The sequence below is a fragment of the Bufo gargarizans genome, chromosome 11, assembly GCF_014858855.1.
Source record: "Bufo gargarizans isolate SCDJY-AF-19 chromosome 11, ASM1485885v1, whole genome shotgun sequence".
Lineage (NCBI taxonomy): Eukaryota > Metazoa > Chordata > Amphibia > Anura > Bufonidae > Bufo > Bufo gargarizans.
In genome coordinates, this window is record NC_058090.1 from 83,005,590 (window position 1) to 83,025,841 (window position 20,252).

General features: G+C 43.5%; 1 protein-coding gene across 1 annotated transcript; it reads left to right on the forward strand.

Annotated features, from left to right (window-relative positions):
* Nucleotides 1-10,243: 10,243 nt before the first annotated feature.
* LOC122922014 (jeltraxin-like) lies at nucleotides 10,244-20,252 on the forward strand. Its single transcript, XM_044272408.1, has 3 exons — nucleotides 10,244-10,328; nucleotides 11,018-11,076; nucleotides 19,479-20,252. The coding sequence occupies exons 2-3, from the start codon at nucleotides 11,022-11,024 to the stop codon at nucleotides 20,078-20,080; spliced, it is 657 nt and encodes a 218-aa protein (XP_044128343.1). The 5' UTR covers nucleotides 10,244-10,328; nucleotides 11,018-11,021; the 3' UTR covers nucleotides 20,081-20,252.

Here is a 20,252-nt window from a genome sequence, read left to right on the forward strand (position 1 = left end):
ACACATAAAGCCCCATTCGTCTCCTTACCTGGCCATCCCTGGGTGGTCAGCCCAGCGGCCGCAGAACCTCCCGAAGTCGCCCATGATGATCCAGCAGAAGACAAAGCCGGCTCCACCGCAGGCCACAGGCCCCCGCGCCAGTCATCCTCAGGTCCATAGCCCGGATCCACTTCACCCTCTTCCAGGGCTAGCACTGCAGGCACCTCATCACCAGTCCCGAAGAGAACAGAGGAAGAGTGCGCCACCTGGTGGTACTGCTCCTGTACCACCAGGCCATAAGGCAATGTAGAACTCCCAGCTCCAGCAAGAGCGCAGGTTCGTCTCTCACCAGCAGGGGCGCAGGAAGACACTCTAGGCCTGGAGCCAGCACAGACACTGCTCTGCACCGCCACAGCTGCCCGCCGCCCAGATCTTCTCGCCGAGGTAGAGGTAACCCGGCGTGCTCATCGCCGCTCCTCCACAAGCCGGCCATCGCAATCCCTGAGCTGCCGATCTGGGCTACTAGGCCGCAGCAGCTCCCACATCCACCAGGGGAAGGCCCGCACCGCTCCCGCTTGCAGCCGGACGCACCGCCGGTTCACCTGGCTCCACATCCCGGGCAGGTAAGACGTGCCAGGCTCGCTCCCCCCGCTGGATATCTCGGGGGGAGGACGCCGTATCAGCAGAAGGACCCCCACGTAGATTAGGGGAAACAGGCCAGGCAGGGGGACCGCCTTCTCCCGCAGGCCCGCCGCGCCGGGCAGGATTCCTCCTGCTGTGGCGGGGTGAGGCAGGCAGCGCCCGCACCGCCGACCGCAGCTGAGGGTCCCCGGAGGGGCTCCTTAAGCGTCGACGAGCCCTGGGGGTTGCATCGGGGCTCCAACGCTCAGGGGGGGCAGATCTATGAGCCCGAGGCCACACAGGAAAATCCATAGGGGAAACAGCAGGAACACCCAGCGTACCCATCAGGTTCTGCTGCAGCCACTCCATACCCCGCTGCTCGGCAGCAGCACGAACCGCAGCCAGCATATCATCCAAGGAGGCCATGACCCTTCACTCCAACTTCCCTCAGACTGCAAACTGGTCAGATGGACCTCCCCCCTAAAACCCTGCACTTTATACTGCCTGGGAAAATGTACATCAACACCACACCCCCCTGACCTGAACCTGACCTCCTCAGACACACTAAATTCCTTAACCCTTTAAATGCCCTCTGTCTTCCCCCCAAGTCAAGCCGCAATTCACTACGGCTACGCCACGCTCCATTGCTCTTCTTACAGCAAGTCTTACAAGGCTGTTTCCCCAATAATGGTCCAGCTGGGCTGGAGCAATATTTCCCAAAACCCAATGACCTCTAGAGGCTGGAATCAGTTCCTCTCAATGCAATTCCTCAAATAGCAATTTCCCTACAATGCAGTTCCCAGCCCAGGAGTGCATAAATATATTACATTTTCTGCAGCTCCTAGCAGTGAGATGCAGATCTTCAGATCCCAAGCTGAAATGAAAGCTTCTAAGCCAGGCCAGACGCTTACGGTCTAGTCTAATCTGTAAGGCCTGTAATGTCTTCTCACAGACTCATGTCTAAGTGAACTCAACTAAACAGGACAGGATGAGGTTATTCAAAGCTATTTTTTAGCCCTTTCCTCCTTCCCAAAGCCTCTACAAAGGTTCAATAGAAAAGATCAAAGATCTATGTTGACCACAGCATTATACGTCCAAGAAATACTTAAAGGCATATCTAAGTTTCCACTCATTCGCTATCCTCATATATACTATATCTTGCATATTCTCATTGGTGCTGATGGTCCAGCTCCTAATGTGATTGGGTATATATCCACCATGTTACATAAGTGAGTATCCTGAGGAAATCCACCTTTGATATCACAGAAGTTTTCAAAAGATCATGCTGTCTTCTCTTTATCACTGTCCCAGTATATGCAAAACATGTCGGGGGGAAGGGGACTGTGCCTCAATTTTGAAATTGACAAGCCAATTAAGAACCTCTTTACATTTTTATTCCACATTTGGCTAACTTAATATGTATTAATAAAAGTTTAGTTTAATATATACCGTACCACTCCCCAATTATCGGTACTAAGTAATTATGTCCCTTAGTGACCATGGGTGAAGAAGACAGCACTATGACAGAGAAGCGCCTGGGAAGGTCAGCCCTAAACACAGCTGTACTGTTACTCAAAGGTCAGTAGGGGGAGTTGCCATGAGTGCTGCCATAGTGCTATCCTGTTTTGTAATGGCAGGTCCCGAACCCTCCTTCATTGGGAACTACATACACCACCTCACTGAGCCTGGTATTGGGATTTACAGCATTACCATCTTGATTTATGACAAAGTGCTGCTATTGAATGATACTTATTGCAAGACTAAAATTTACAAGTAAAGTTCCTGTTTGGTTCAACATTTGCCTCTTTTATCATTCTACTCCATCTCCTAATTGCACCTAACGGTTCTGGCATCATTCACGAACAACACAGGAGCCCAGCCACCAAAGCACCTTAAATACCCATTACCATCAAGGGTACCTCAACCACCATCTGGATGGTGTTCCCTGCAATAGAGAGTGCCTCGGAGGATTTAGTGCTGTCTTCACCTCCACTGCAGGACAGCCCAGGGGACAACTGAACTGGGAGTACTACTACCCTAACTCAGCACACCATCACCGTTACACTTACATTACACCCCTACGGTGCGGGCATTGTACATTGTCTCAGGACCGACAACGTGGAGGCGGAAGCGGCATCACCTGGCCAAGTTGCTGGTGTGGTGGTGCAGGAACCACATTCACCCAGTGGTCCGTAAAGGACATGTATTGTCCCTGACCGCAGTTACAGCTCCACACATCGGCACTGCCGTGCACTTTGGCAGACACTGACAGGCTCAAGGACTGGCCCACCATCTGTTCTACATGTGTGTGCAGGGCTGGTACTTCCTTTTTGGCAAAGAAATGACTGCTTGGGACTCTCCACCTCGGCTCGGCACAAGCCATCAGTTCTCTGAAAGGTGCAGAGTCCACCACTTGTAAAGGGAGGGACTGAAGCTCCAGCAACTTAAACAGGAGCCCATTCAGCTTCTGCACCATTGGATGAGTGCACGCATACTGTTGTCTCTTGGCAATCGCTTCGGTGATCAATTGCTGATGGAATGACTAACGAGGAGGAGGAGGAGAAGGAGCATCAGGACCAGCAGATAATGGGAAGGACAGACAGCTCCCTTCAGCTGAGGTGGTGGAGCCTTGACTGCCTGAAACTGGGTGCGTGCCACTGGGTGATGCAGCGGATGTTGTGGCAGGCTGGACCACCACATCGGAGTGATGATGATGAAGCCCCTAATTCACCCAGCTCCCAAGTGCGATCAGCTACATCATCATCGAGTACTGTCTGCACGTCACTGATGTCCTCCTCAGCGGTCTCTGGGTCAGGAGCCTCACTGCTCGCAACACCAGCTCCCAGGCCATTCTCCTTATCACTACTTGCCCGCCTAGCAGAGGAAACAGCGGATGTCTCCACATCTTGGCTGGGCAGTAGCTGCTAACTGTAGCTCGTCCTCGCTGTATAGTGGGGCTGAACCCACAGCATATAATACTTCTCTGGCTGAGGGAACAGAAAAGAACAGAGGCAGGTTGAGGACAGGTGAGGGCCCAGGGCCTGCTCCCAGGCCATGCCAACTAAGGGTTGTGTCTCACGAACCGACCGACTCTTGGCTGGGGGTGTCTGATGTCACTTGGAACGAAGTGGATAACCGAGTCAACCATTCAAGAACCGCTGGGTTGCTGGTCAAGACACGACCGCTAGATGAGACCGGAAGCTCAAGCCTCTCGCTGCGACTCCTGCTGCGACCTGTGCCTGAAACATTTAGGCCTCTGCCACTCTCCTGTGCAGGGCCTGGCACTTCTCTGTCTGACATACTGTTAGTTAAAATAAATAAATAAAAAGGAAATTAAAACACCCCAAAAAAGTCTGTAATTTTCTCACTTCCCCACACAACGGCTAATAAGCCCTTTTTTTCCACTAATACACGCCAAAAAGGGCTGTAATTTTCTCACTTCCCCACACAACGGCAAATACTTTTTTTGTGCCACTAATACACATCAAAAAGGGCTGTAGAACATATAACTGCACCGCTGAATGGCAAATATATTTTTCTTTTGCCACTAATACACGACAAAAAGGGTTTTAAAACATATAACTATACCCCTTAATGGCAAATAGGCCCTTATTTTTTCCACTTATACACGCCACAAAAGGCTTTAGAACATATAACTGCACCGCTGAACGCCAAATATATTTTTATTTTCTTTAGAAATATTTCCTTGTAATAAACCCTGTTAATTGCTGTATCAAACAGCACTTGCACCCCAATAACAAGAACGGTTTGCTGGAATTACAGAGCTGTATAATGGCAATTTAGATCCGCAGTCAGTGCAGCAAGGTGTAATAGGATTGTTCCTATTACCCAGGCTGTAACCTCTCCTACTGAACCCTGTTCAACAGAAATGCTGTGGAATGATTCCGCACTATCCTTTCCATACAGTTTGAATAATCTTTCTCTTAACTTGTAAAACGTTTTTTAGCACAATTAAGTCTTTCCTATCACTGTCACTAGCGCCTGCTGACATCTCTCCCTGCACTAAATACACTGGAAAATGGCAGAATCCAAGATGGCTTAGGCTAGTTTCACACTTGCGACAGGGCGGATCCGGCAGGCTGGTCTCCCTGTCGGATCCGTCCTTCCGCTGTTTCGCCGGACCGCCGCTCCGCCCTCATTGACGTCCTCATCATTTTCCGCTAACTTGTGACAAAAAATAAAAAATTCTAGGAACTCACCATGACCCTCACGGAATACCTTGGGGTGTCTTCTTTCCAAATACTGCCCTGACATTTTAGGGACCCAAATGCGTGTGAAGTAGTTTGAAATCAAAATCTGTAAAAAATGGCCGGTGAAATCCGAAAGGTGCTCTTTGGAATGTGGGCCCCTTTGCCCACCTAGGCGGCAAAAAAGTGTCACACATCTGGTATCGTCGTACTCAGGAGAAGTTGGGGAATGTTTTTGGGGTGTCATTTTACATATACCCATGCTGGGTGAGATAAATATCTTGGCAAAAGACAACTTTTCCCATTTTTTTTATACAAAGGTGGCATTTGACCAAGATATTTATCTCACCCAGCATGGGTATATGTAAAATGACACCTCAAAACACATTCCCCAACTTCTCCTGAGTACGGCGATACCACATGTGTGACACTTTTTTGCAGCCTAGATGCGCAAAGGTGCCCAAATTCCTTTTAGGAGGGCATTTTTAGACATTTGGATCCCAGACTTCTTCTCTCGCTTTAGGGCCCCTAAAAAGCCAGGGCAGTATAAATACCCCACATGTGACCCCATTTTGTAACAAAGACACCCCAAGGTATTCAATGAGGGGCCTGGCGAGTTCATACAATATTTTTTTTGGGCATAAGTTAGCGGAAATAGATTTATTTTTTTGTTTTTTCTCACAAACTCTCACTTTCCGCTAACTTGAGATAAAAATTTCAATCTTTCATGGACTCAATATGCCCCTCACGGAATACCTTGGGGTGTCATTTTAATTTCGGAAACTTGGACTGGTTTCCACCGGAAAGGCTGGGCATAAAAGCTTCCCGGGTTGGCGGATATAAATTGAGTGGCATACCGATTTGTTTCTGCCACAACTAAGTCCAAGAGCTCCGCAGTCAAGAACAGCTCAAAAAATCCCAGGGCCGAACCGATCTGAGCTGTCTCAACCCGAACTCCAGACTGGGCGGTGAAAGGGGGAACTACAGGTGTGGCTGAAGTTGGGAACTGCCAATCAGGGTTTGCCAGCACCTCAGGGATTCTAGGGGCTCTACGGGCCTGTCTGTACGGGGTAACTACTGCACATGCCACCGTACCAGCTTCAACTGCCCTTCAGGTGCTCGCCACTTCACCAGGTTGTACTGCAGTGCTGGTACTAGGTGCAGGATGGGCTGCGCTGCTGGTGTATGCCTCACCACGTAATCCGACAGCGCAAGCCCCACTCTGCTGCCCTTGAAGCGGATCCTGCGCAACCTGTGGTCTAGCGACACGGGGCCGGGTACGCCTTGTGCTATCAGGGACCTCAACCTCCTCGTCCGAACTTTGAGTCAGACTGCCACTGCTTTCTACAGGTTCATATTCTGACCCACTAGATTCATCAGATGAGGGTTCCCATTCCTCATCCGACTGGGTCAGAAGCCTGTAGGCCTCTTCAGAAGAATACCCCTTGTTTGACATTTGGGCTACTAAATTTAGGGGTATTCCCTGAGACTACCCAAGAAGAAAAGCAAGCCTGTCTTACAAATGGGAGGCTAGCGAAGTACCGGAGCCCGCTTCGGTTGAAAAAAAATATCAAAATTGATTTTTTTATCGCCGCAGCGCTTGTGAAGTGATTGTGCAGTGATAAAAAAATATATATTTTTCGTCACTGCAGCGGGGCGGGTGTGGGTGAACGCACGTGTGGGCGACCGATCAGGCCTGATCGGGCAAACACTGCGTTTTGGGTGGAGGGCGAGCTGAGGTGACACTAGTACTATTATAGATCTGACCGTGATCAGTTTTGATCACTTCCAGATACTATAAAAGTACAAATGCTGATTAGCGATACGCTAATCAGCGAATAAGTGACTGTGGTGCGGTGGGCTGGGCGCTAAACGATCGCTAAACTACCTAACCAAGGGGCCTAAACTATACTAAAACCTAACGGTCAATACCAGTGAAAAAAAATGTGACAGTTTACACTGATCACTTTTTTCCCTTTCACTAGTGATTGACAGGGGCAAAAAGGGGTGATCAAGGGGTTAATTGGGGTGCAGGGGGGTGATCTGGGGCTATGTGTGGTGTTTGGTGCTACTCACTGTGAAGCCTGCTCCTCTGCTGGAACCAACCGACCAAAAGGACCAGCAGAGGAGCAGGGAAGCCATTTAACACATCATATTTACTAATATAATGTGTTAACATGGCTTCTGATTTGTCATTTAAAAAATCGCCAGCCTGCCAGCCACGATCATTGGCTGGCAGGCTGGTGACGAAATTGTGCTTGTTCTTTTGCTGGCCCGCGATGCACATGCGCGGGCCGGCTCAGTCCAAAATCTCGCGTCTCGCGAGATGACGCACGGATGCGTCCAGGAGGAATCAATCGACCGCCTCCCGGACGCATCTGTGCGTTATGCAGTCCGGAGGCGGTTAAGGAAGGAAGGCAGCAAATGTTGTACATGCTGGTTACAGTGCATTTCTCTCTGAAATTCTGAGGACAATGGGTTGTTTCAGACATTGTTCAGAAGAACAGCGTACCGCGTACAGAGTACCTTGATTAAAAAGTTGATTGGAGAGGGGAAAACATATAAAGAGGTGCAGAAAATGATAGACTGCTCAGCTAAAATGATTGCAAATGCTTTAAAATGGCAACCAAAACCTGAAAGACGTGGAAGAAAGTGAAAAACTACCATTCGAATGGATAGAATAATAGCCAAAATGGCAAGGACTTAGCCAACAATCAGCTACAGGAAGATCAAAGAAGGTCTAAAGTTACCTATGAGTACTGTTACAATTAGAAGACGCCTATGTGAAGCCAAGCTATCTGCAAGAAGCTGTCACCGCCAGATCTCTGAGAAGTTCTGATAGACGTTCTTCAGTACCTCCTGCATGATGTTCTTTTGTTTTGGTTTCGCTTTGACATCTCTTCTCCCTCTTCCAGCTGTCATATATTAGCAGTGATTGCCTCCCTTTATATCCCCTCCCATACTGCCTCACTTTGCGGTTTATACTATTTCCTGGATTGTGCTCACTGCTAGAAGTTTGCTACTGCTGGTTTCTCAGATAAGTTTTTCCCTTTATTTGTGTTTTCCTGTTGGCTTGATTCTAGGTGACCCTGACTCCCTCCGTATTAAGTGCAGAGAGCCGGTGGTCGTGTCCCCTAACTATTATAGGGTTTTCAGGTGTCACTCAGTCTAGGTACGTGGACATGCGACGTTCTATCACAGAGATCTTTGTATGGGCTGAACAGTCAGGGAGAGCTATAGGGCTTTAATAGGGCTCACCCTTTTGTTCCTTAGTTTGGGATCAAGTCAGTCGGATCTTTATTTGTTACTTCTTGTTTTCTGCAACACCATCCGTGACAGAAGCGTCCGCAAAGTCCCACTGTTGACAAAAAATACATGTGCTAAAGAGGTTACATTTTGCCAAAGAGCACATTGACTGGCCTAAAGAGACATTTTGTGGACTGATTAAAGTAAGATTGTTCTTTTTGGGTCTAGAGGCCAGGGACAGTTTGTCAGACGAACCCCAAACACTGAATTCAAGCCACAGTACACTGGGAAGACAGTGAAGCATGATGGCTCAAGCATCATGATGTGGGGATGTTTCTCATACTACGGTGTTAGGTCTATTTATCGCAGACCAGGGATCATGGATCAGTTTAAATACATCAGTATACTTGAAGAGGTCATAGGTAGTCCAATTTCTTAACATGAAAAATTAGATTTTAAGAGGTTATCCCATGAATAAAGTAAAAACAAAAACACATTTATATAGTGGTGCTTGAAAGTTTGTGGACTCTTCAGACTTTTCTGTATTTCTGCATACATTTGACCTAAAACTGCATCCGATTCTCACCGAAATTCTAAAGTTTGCCAAATCAAATAAATGAATCAAACATATTAGACTTGGTTATTTAATTATTGAGGAAACTGATCAAATATCACGTCTCTGAGTCGGGTGTTTTCAATAAGTGAGATGACAATCATGTGTGAGTGGGTGACTGTTTTTATTTAAAGTACAGGGCTCCATCAATGTCTGGTCTTTACAACACATGTTTGTGGAAGCTAATCATGCCACAAACAAAGGACAGATTGAGGACCTCAGAAAAAGAGTTGTTGATGCTCATCAGGCGGGAATAGGTTACAAAACCATATCTAAACAGTTTGGACTCCAAAGAGGCTACCAAAGACTCCAAAAAGTCCTCCAAAGAGTCTTGACTCCAGTCCACCAATCCACAGATTGTGTACAAATGAAAGAAACTCAAAACCATTATTACCCACCCCAGGATTGATCAACCAGCAAAGATCACGCCAAGGTATGTAATAGTCCACAAGATCACAAAGAAAAACAAAGGTAACCTCGAAGCAACTAAAAGACTTTTTTAAATCAGCCAATGTTAATGTTCAAGAGTCCACTATCAGAGGGCACTGAACAACAATGGTGTGCTTGGAAGGATTGAAAGGAGAAAGCTGCTGCTATCCAAAAACAACACTGCAAGCCAGAACGCTATTGGAGCAGCGTTTTCTGGACGGAGGAGACCAAAATATAACTTTTTGGTTTAAGTGAGAAGCGTTATGTTATGAGAATGGAAAACACTGCATTCCAGCATAAAATCCTCAGCCCAACTGTGAAACAAAGTGGTGGCAGTATTATGGTTTCGGCCTGTTTTGGTGCATCTGGGCTGGAAAGCTTGCCATCGTTGATGGGACAATGAATTCTGAATTACACCAGCAGAATATAAAGAAAAATGTCAGGACATCTGAGCTGAATCTCAAGAGATCGTGAGTCATGCAGGAAGACAACAACCTTAATCAAACGAGTTGTTCTACCAAGCAATGGCCAAAAAAGAAGAAAATTAAAGTTTAGGATTGGCCAAGTAAAAGCTCTGACTTTAATCCAGTAGAAATGTTGTGGAAGGACCTGAAGGGAGCAGTTCATGGAAGGAAACCCACCAACATAAAAGAGCTCAAGCTGCTTGGAATGGAAAACCCACCAACATAACAGAGCTCAAGCTGCTTGGAATGGAGAAATGGGCTAAAATTTATCCAAGCTGATGTACAGGACTAACCAGGATACTTCGGAAATGTTTAGATGCAGTTGTAGATTAACTTGTAAGTCAAATTTATGCCGAAATTTTGAAAATGCTGAAGGATTCGTCAACATTCAAGCACCACTGTACTTGCTACACATGTACTACTCACAGTGGACACATGGCAAATAGAACTGTACATTCAACATGGGGGAGGGGGGGAAATTTGATCGTAATTTTTGTTTTTGTTCATCAGCCTCTATAAAAATCTGATATATGACATACAAGGCTATATGATATACATTATTACACAATACAACATTAAAAAGGTCAAGGGACTGGTTAATACTTTTTTTTAAACATTGCAAAAGAGTACCATTTCATAACTACTGCTAAAAAGTTACAACACTGAACTTCCCCATGTACCAATGCTGTGGTTCAAAATTTGCATTCCTCTATATAAAACCATAGTGACTGCTTAACACACAGAATCAGATGTGGCATTGAGGAGAAGGTAAGACATCTGTCCTGATAACTTCTAGGTGGAGACATATTTACCCGCCCCCTCAGTGCAGAATTATAGTGTATAGTTATAGTTATATGTTGGAGTATTATGAGGATTATTATAGTGTAGTACTATGTAGAGCAGGCCATTTTGTTAATGTTTTTGAATTTTACCTCTTTTTAAATGTTTTTAATTAGATATTGTGAAATGTCTAACCAAGTTCATTCCTTTAGTCACTTACACTACGAGGGTTGCTGTTGATATCGGCTTACCTACTGTATGTTTTCATTGTTTTAATACAAGGTTATATTCACATTCGGCAATTGAATAACTTAAAGAGATTGTCCACTATTTTGATATTGATGGCCTATCCTCAGGATATCACATGGACAGGGTTCCGATAACCAGAACCCTTACTAATCACTTGAAGGGGAACATAGCTGTAGTAACCAGCTCTGGATGGGGCTGTGTGGTTCTTTCACTGAAGCTACTCACAAAGAGCTGATTAAACGGGGGTGTCAGACCCCTATCAATCAGATACTGATGACCTATCCTACAGATAGGCCATCAATATAAAAAATGCAGGCAACCCCTTCAAGGACATGACCTATTTTGTTCATTGAAAAGGAGTCATTGATGCTTGGATTGACTTATATAAAGTTGCTGAATATTAATTCATACTGGGGTTTTTTCTACAGCAAAATGAAAAAGGTTTCCATTATTTTTCTGCTGTTTTCTGGATGTTTTGCTCTGCAAGGTAAGTAAATGTTTAACCACTTCCCATCTGGGCCATTTGCCCCCTTCCTTACCAGGCCTAATTTTGCAAATCTGACATATCTCACTTTATGTGGTAATAACTTTGTAACTCCTTTACTTATCCAAGTAATTCAGAGATTGTTTTCTCGTGACACATTGTACTTCACGATAGTCATACATTTGAGTCACAATATTTCACCTTTATTTATGAAAAAATCCCAAATTTACCAAAAAGTTTGAAAAATTCACAATTTTCTAAATTTCAATTTCTCTGCTTTTAAAACAGAAAGTGATACCTCATAAAATATATGTTGGTATCACTTTGGAAATTTAATTTTACTTTTTTTAGGACGTTAGAAGGCTTAGAAGTTTAGAAGCAATTCTTCAAATTTTTAAGAAAATTGCCAAAATCCACTTTTTAAGGACCAGTTCAGGTCTGAAGTCACTTTGTGGGACCTACATAGTGGATACCCCCATAAATGACCCCATTGTAGAAACTACACCCCTCAAGTTACTTAAAACCAATTTTACAATCTTTTTTTAACCCTTTAGGCGTTCCACAAGAATTAAAGGAAAATAGAGATCACATTTTAAAATTTCACTTTTTTGGCAGATTTTCCATTTTAATCCAATTTTTTCTTTAACACATCGATGGTTAGAAGCCAAACAAAACTCAATATTTATTACCCAGATTCCGCGGTTTACAGAAACACCCCATATGTGGTCATAAACTGCTGTATGGGCACACGGCAGGGCGCAAAAGAAAAGGAACTCCACATGGTTTTTAGATACCATGTCCCATTTAAAGCCCCCCTGATGCACCCTAAAAGTAGAAACTCCCAAGATGTGATCCTATTTTGGAAACTAGGGGAAAAGGTGCCAGTTTTATTGTACTATTTTTGGGTACATATGATTTTTTGATCATTCATTATAACACTTTATGGGGCAAGGTGACCCAAAAATTGGTTGTTTTAGCACAGTTTTTATTTATTTATTTTTACAGTGTTTACCTGAGGGGTTTGGTCAAGTGACATTTTTATAGAGCAGATCGTTACGGATGTGGCGATACCTAATGTATACCTTTTCTAATTTATTTAAGTTTTACACAATAATAGCATTTTTGAAACCCCAAAAATTATGTTTTAGTGTCTCTATGTTCTGAGAGCTATAGTTTTGCTTTTTTTTTTGAGAAATTTTCTTATGTAGGGGCTCATTTTTTGCGGGATGAGGGGCTGCATGAAAATCGCAAGCATCCGCAAGCAAGTGCGGATACGGTGTGATTTTCACGCATGGTTGCTAGGAGATGATCGGGATGGAGACCCGATCATTATTATTTCCCCTTATAACATGGTTATAAGGGAAAATAATAGCATTCTAAATACAGAATGCATAGTACAATAGGGCTGGAGGGGTTAAAAAAAAATAATAATAATTTAACTCACCTTAATCCACTTGATCGCGCAGCCCAGCATCTCTTCTGTCTTCTTCTTTGCTGTGTACAGGAAAAGGACGTTCACATGGTCCATTACATGATCCATCACCATGGTAAAAGATCATGTGATGGACCATGTGATGAGCGCAGTGACGTCATCAAAGGTCCTTTTCCTCACAGATGAAGACAGAAGAGATGCCGGCTGTGTGAACAAGTGGATTACGGTGAGTTAAATTATTGTTTTTTTAACCCCTCCAGCCCTATTGTACTATGCATTCTGTATTCAGAATGCTATTATTTTCCCTTATGACCATGTTATAAGGGGAAATAATACAATCTACACAACCTTGAACCCAAACCTGAACTTCTGTGAAGAAGTTCGGGTCTGGGTACCACATTCAGTTTTTTATCACGCGCGATAAAAACTGAACAACGGAACGCAATCGCAGTAAAAACTGACTGCAATTGGGTACCTATTCGCGCGGGTTTGCCACAACACATCCGGACCTTATCCGGACACGCTCATGTGAAAGAGGCCTAAGGGTTGCCCTGCTATCACTGACAGCAGGCAACCCGATAAACAGCTGCACGATTAGCGTTCAGCTGTTTATCGGGTTCAGCAACGTCCATTCAGAAATAGAGAATCACCTCCCGGACGTTTATAGTCTATGGGCGGACGGGAGGTGGTTAATGGAAATTAAGCATCCTGTACCAAAAATGTCCAGAAAGACTAGAGGAGCAGACAAATACAGTCCACTTTATAATTTCAACCTGAACCTAATAAAAAACCACTCCTCCATGGGACGGTGGTGCAGTCATTCATTGAAGATAGGTAGGACAGTTTGTGACCTGACTGACATAATTACAATTGTAAAAAAAAGATATACAGTGGATATAAAAAGTCTACACACCCCTGTTAAAATGTCAGGTTTCTGTGCTGTAAAAAAAAAATGAGACAAAGATAAATCATTTCAGAATTTTTTCAACCTTTAATGTGACCTATAAACTGTACAACTCAATTGAAAAACAAACTGAAATCTTTTAGGTGGAGGGAAGAAAACAAAAAAACTAAATTAATGTGGGTGCAGAAATGGGGAGGGTGCAACTGCCCTGGAGGGAAAAATGGTTAGACGGCTGGAGGAGCTATAAAACTAGGATCTGGGGGGAGGGTGGGGGTTTATACTACTAAGGGGGTAGATAGTGTAGATATAGAATGGGATATAGGAGGGGACAGTGGGGATTTAGTGGGGGTTGGAGTTAGCGAGGAAAGTAGGGAGAAGACTGGGCAGAACTATACACCGATGAAAAATAGAACTGCTGGTAACAAGAACCTGTTACATACAAACATCAACCAAGGTAACCCAAAAATCCCAGATATTCATTTTACAGGTAAAAGTAATTTAAAATGTATTTTCACAAATGCCAGAAGTCTAGCTAGAAAAATGGGGGAGCTGGAGGCTATGGTACTAGCATACACATAGATGTAGTTGGTGCGGCTGAGACATGGTTGGACTCTTCACATGACTGGGATGTTAATATTGAGGGTTTTACACTATTTAGGAAAGACCGGGTCAATAGAAAAGGTGGCGGCGTGTGCCTGTATGTGAGGAGTGATCTGAAGACAAGTGTGAAAGAGGCAATTGTGGGTGCGGATGGTGAGGATGTGGAAACCTTATGGGTAACGGTTCAAATGGATATAAACACTGAAAAAATAATACTTGGTTTAATCTATAGACCCCCTAACATCACAGAGGAGATAGAAACGCAACTATATAACGAAATAGAGCGGCTGCACAGGCTGGTACCGTGGTCATAATGGGAGATTTTAACTTTCCAGACATTGACTTGGGTCATGGTTCTGCCTCAACCGCAAAGGGGAGAAAATTCCTCAACTTGCTGCAGGACCACTTCATGGTCCAGTTTGTAGAAGCTCCCACTAGGGGCGATGCTCTGTTGGATCTGGTAATTTCTAATGATGCAGAGCTTGTTGGTAATGTTACTGTTCGAGAAACACTAGGTAATAGTGACCACGATATAATTATATTCTCCTTCGAGGGATTCTGTCACCAGGATTAACGATATATCGATATTTATATGTGCCCATTAGTCTCCATGCAGTGTTTAAAATGATCCCACTGTTTATGCTCTGTGTGTGTTAGATTCTTTTAAAAATGTATCTTATTGATATGTAAATCACCTCTGTCAGGAGCCCAAGGGGTTGTCCCGCGATATGTTGGAGACCAGCCGCGCCCATCGATCCGGAGCCCAGCACCGCTTACTACTTAATTTATTCACTCCACTATCCCTGTCAGTTCTTCTCAGTGCCGTAATCTCGCGCAAGCGCAGTGGACACTGTAGTCTGCGCCCGTGCGGACTACTGGTACCAGCTTCGATGAGTCAACTGCGCATGCGCCGGCTCCCTCTGCGCGAGATTACGGCACTGAGAAGAACTGACGTCCGGGATAGTGGTATGAATAAATTAAGTGGTAGGCAGTGCTGGGCTCCAGGTCGATGGGCGAGGCTGGGCTCCAACATATCGTGGGTCAACCCCTTGGGCTCCTGACAGAGGTGATTTACATATCAATAAGATCAGTTTTTATAAGAATCTAACACACACAGAGCATAAACAGTGGGATCATTTTAAACACTGCATATAGACTAATGGGCACATATAAATATCGCTATATCGTTAATCCTGGTGACAGTATACCTTTAAACTATAAGAAGCAAACTCTGTCAGGCAGAGCAAAGACACTGAATTTAAAAAAGGCTAATTTCCCTGGGTTGAGGGCAGCATTTCAGGGCATAGACCGGGTGCAGCTACTGTCACATAATAATACTGAGGATAAATGTAAGAGCTGTAAATCCACATTGAGTAATTACACAAAAAAATGTATTCCTTCAGGTAACAGTAAGTATAAACAGCTAAAATGAAACCCCCCATGGCTTACAGCTACTGTAGAAAGGGCAATAAAAGACCCAAAAAAGGGATTTAAAAAATACAAATATTAGCGGTCAGCTGTAGCATTTGAAGATTACAAAGGTCTTAATAAAATCTGTAAAAAAGGAGATAAAATTCCAAATGAACAGCAGGTGGCAAAAGAGAGCAAAACAAATCCCCAAAAATTCTTTAAGTATATAAATGCTAAAAAAACCAAGGTCCGAGCAGGTAGGTTCCCTAAATAATGTAAAGGGGGGGGGGGTTAGTCACTGAAGATAAGGAAACGGCAGAGTTACTAAATGTTTTTTTTAGCTCTGTACATTGGATAAAAAAAATTCTACACACCCCTGTTAAAATGTCAGGTTCCTGTGATGTAAAAAAATGAGACAAAGATAAATCATTTCAGAACTTTTTCCATCTTTAATGTGACCTACAAACTGTACAACTCAATTGAAAAACAAACTGAAATCTTTTAGGTGGAGGGAAGAAAAAATATAAAAATAATATAATATGGTTGCATAAGTGTGCACACCCTTAAACTAATACTTTGTTGAAGCACCTTTTGATTTCATTACAGCGCTCAGTCTTTTGGGTATGAGTCTATCAGCATGGCACATTTTGACTTGGCAAGATTTGCCCACTCTTCTTTGCAAAAACACTCCAAATCTGTCAGATTGCGAGGGCATCTCCTGGGCACAGCCCTCTTCATATCACCCAACAGATTTTCTATCAGATTCAGGTCTGGGCTCTGGCTGGGCCATTCTAAAACTTTAATCTTCTTCTGGTGAAGCCATTCCTTTGCTGATTTGGATGTATGCTTTGGGTCGTTGTCATGCTGAAAGATCAAGCTCCTCTTCATGTTCAGCTTTCTAGCAGAAGCCTGAAGATTTTGTGCCAATATTGACTGGTATTTGGAACTGTTCATAATTCCCTCTAGCTTAACTAAGGCCCCAGTTCCAGCTGAAGAAAAACAGCCCCAAAGCATAATGCTGCCACCACCATGCTTCACTGTGGGTATGGGGTTCTTTTGGTGATGTGCAATGCTGTTTTTGCACCAAACATGTCTTTTGGAGTTATGGCCAAAAAGTTCAACCTTGGTTTCATAAGACCATAGCAGCTATTCCCACATGCTTTTAGGAGACTTCAGATGTGTTTTTGCAAAATGTAGCCTGGCTTGGATGTTTTCCGTCTTAAGAAAAGGCTTTCATCTTGCCACTCTACCCCATAGCCCAGACATATGAAGAATACAGGAGATTGTTGTCACATGTACCACACAGCCAGTACTTGCCAGATATTCCTGCAGCTCCTTTAATGTTGCTGTAGGCCTCTTGGTAGCCTCCCAGGCCAGTTTTCTTCTCGTCTTTTCATCAATTTTAGAGGGACATCGAGTTCTTGGTAATGTCACTGCCTGCAGAAGTGGTAGCTGCAAATACAGTGAAGGAGTTTAAGCATGCATGGGATAGGCATAAGGCTATCCTTCATATAAGATAGGGCCAGGGACTATTCATAGGATTCAGATATATTGGGCAGACTAGATGGGCCAAATGGTTCTTATCTGCCGACACATTCTATGTTTCTATGTGCCATATTTTCTCCACTGTCTTCACTGTGTTCCATGGTATATCTAATGCCTTGGAAATTCTTTTGTACCCCTCTCCTGACTGATACCTTTTAACAATGAGATCCCGCTGATGTTTTGGAAGCTCTCTGTGGACCATGGCTTTTGCTGTGGGATGTGACTAAGAAAATTTCAGGAAAGACCAACTAGAGCAGCTGAACTTTATTTTGGGTTATTCAGAGGCACTTTAAATGTAAAGATACAAAAAGCTAGACTCAAGGTTAATTTCCTGAATAATCCTTGGATCATATGTCCAGTTACTTTTAATCTACCCCTATGTTCCATGCATTGCTTCTGGTGCCCTGTGGTATAATACCCAGTCCTCTACGGTTTTTAGCTTCTACATAGTTGTAGTCATGACCTAAGACCATCAAAGCTATTGTCAAATGTCGTGTCTCAGGTGACCCAGTGGAACAATCCAGGATCCTAGGTTAATATCTGGTCCCTTGAAAGCTAGAATTTTATTGTGGCGCCCCGCCTGCCCATTGCATGATCATCTACAGTACTTCTCGAGAACCAGTCATTTTCTCAATTTACAACATCTTCAGAGTGTCCTTTCCCTGGTGTCCTAATTTTCACTGAACTCTCCCTGATCACCTTGTTCAGTCAGTTCTATGTCCTATCTTTGGTTACCATGTGTTCAAAGTCTAAGTAACCCAATATTCAAAACTCCAGTGACCCTTGGCTGTCATGTCCTGTTTTTAGTTGCTAATATTGTATATTGTATATTTTTCTGTGCTTTGTGTCCTTCCTTGATTCAATGGTTTTCTGATCCTTTGTAATACTTTTCTAATCTTCTGAGAAATAAATTCCTTTAGATTCCAGCATCACCTTTTGGTGCCCCCTGTTTTTTCCAGGTAAATTATGTTGTAAAATACCTTGGTGGTAAGTAAAAGTATAGTATTTTCTCTTTACTTAGTGCAAAATATAACTTGTGGCACATCCAGCAATATTAAGTACAAAGTGTCGTTTTGGCTCCAGATGAGGAGGTATGGAGGCTGGTTGGGTGGCAATTTAATAGCATTTGCAGGCACTTGTGGATATAGGTGTCCACTGTGTGATTCATGCTTGATGTTTGTATGGCCTGTTTGTTAACGAGTTGATGGGTGTCTGACAGTAGTCCATCACCTGCAGCAGTGTCTAAAAGAAGAAAGTTCACTGATCACTTCACTGACTTATCACACTGATGCTTTCTGGAAACAGCGTTCTGTATTTTGATGATCTGTCTGAAGTGATGGTCTTACAGGAGAACTGTATATGGTCCCTATGAGTAGGGGTTCTAGCATGTGCTTCCTCTCGCTTTGCTGTCTACTCTGAAACGCTTCCTCCTGGCGGGAAGTAGGAACAGTCCATTCCTACCAAGAGGGGAAGAACAGAATTGTTAGCCCTGTTCCTGCCGACCATTGCCAATAGTGTTGAGCGAATCGAGCTTCGGATCCACAATCCGAAGTCAATTCGTTCAAAAATTTTGTTTTAATGCTATACAGAGACCTGTCTCCGTACAGCATTAAAATGTATGTGCTTCGGTGAGGCAACTTTGTTAAGTTCGAAGTCATGCAAGACTTCGGAGAATAACTTCAGCCTTCGATTCTTGAACTATAAAAACATTTTAAAACAGGAATCCGAAGTGGGCTTCAGAAACGGCTGGTACCTCAGGCTGGACTGTTGCACTACACTCACAAGTATCCCCAGGAACTATTCTTCTCACATACACCAGGACAGGAACAGCTCTACAACATCATCTAAAACAATAACAATAATATAATAACATCTCTGACCGGAGGACCAGCACAACCTACTCCTGTAACCACAGGTCCTTCAACCACTTCTCCTTACAACTGTAGGTTATGTCTAGTGGTTAAAGGGAATGGACACTTTCTGACTACTTGTGACCAATATGTAGGTAAGACTATTATATAGCACTTACTAATATAGCTGTTTTTGATGTTCTGTGCTATTCGCTCAACTTCAGAAGTCATGACTCCCTACAAGTCTAAATGGTAGGTGCAGGGTTCTTCAACGGAGTAAACATCACATGGAGGTTATGTGTCTGGTGCCTGGACACATGACCTTCCATCAGCAACCATTTTATGGACAAGACCTCCTTGTGGACAGCACAAAAGACTTGGCAAACAAGGGGGCATACCTTGTGAAATATAGAAAATGGTGCAGAATTTCAACAAAGGCTGTATTAGTAAGTGCCATATAGACATCTTACACACAAATTGGTCAACAGTAGTCAGAAGGTAGCCAACTCCTTTAAATGACTAGTTCTCTAGTAGGATAGTGCGTTTTTATATAAATCATTTGTAGTATTTTAATAAATATGATTATTTAAGGTGACATGCCTGATAATCATTATTAAACTTTTCTCTATTCACAATAAAACTTTTTCTCTGTCTTGTGGTCTAGGTAAAAATATCCTTACTTTTCCTAAGCAAACAGCTACTGACCATGTGATTTTGAGGCCGACAGTCAACCAACCTTTAAACCAACTTACCGTATGTCTACGCTCCTATACTGACCTCACTCGAGAACATTCTCTTTTTTCTATAGCCGCTCCTGGTTCAGGAAAGGACAATACTTTCCTTATTTTTCCAAACCCTCCAAACTCATGCTCTGTTTACATAAATCAAGAAGAAATATATTTTAAGGTGGATCCAGATGTTCTAGATTGGAAACACACTTGTGTCGCTTGGAATTTCGAAACAGGACTGGTTGAACTTTGGATCAATGGCAAGCGTTATCCTAGAAAAGGCACGAAGAAAGGATCTCCCCTAGGACCTGAGATAAGTGTCATGCTCGGGCAGGAACAGGACACTTATGGAGGTGGTTTTCAGTCAGAGCAATCATTTGTAGGTGAAATGCGTGATGTCCATATGTGGGACTATGTTCTGCCCGCCAAAATTGTGAAAGATTTTTGTAACGATTATTATACTATGCATGGAAATATTTTTAATTGGACAAATGGAACTCATGTGATCAAAGGGGGCGCCGTCGTCTTGGAAGATTAATTCACTTCTTCATGATGAACCATAGATAATGTCATCCTCTGCTAATAACTATTGTGTATCTGAAATATTTGCCTTTATTGCCAGGTGTAGGTGATATTTCGCCTACTAGTATAGTGTGTATACTCCATTTGTGATTGCTTTATATGAGTTCCCAAATTAATAAATATCTTAC

Bases quoted from the DNA above. Each gene is read 5' to 3' on its own strand.
- LOC122922014 (XM_044272408.1), top strand. From the start codon at position 11,022: ATGAAAAAGGTTTCCATTATTTTTCTGCTGTTTTCTGGATGTTTTGCT. The intron at 11,077-19,478 runs GTAAGTAAATGT...CTTGTGGTCTAG, and splicing joins TGGATGTTTTGCTCTGCAAG to GTAAAAATATCCTTACTTTT.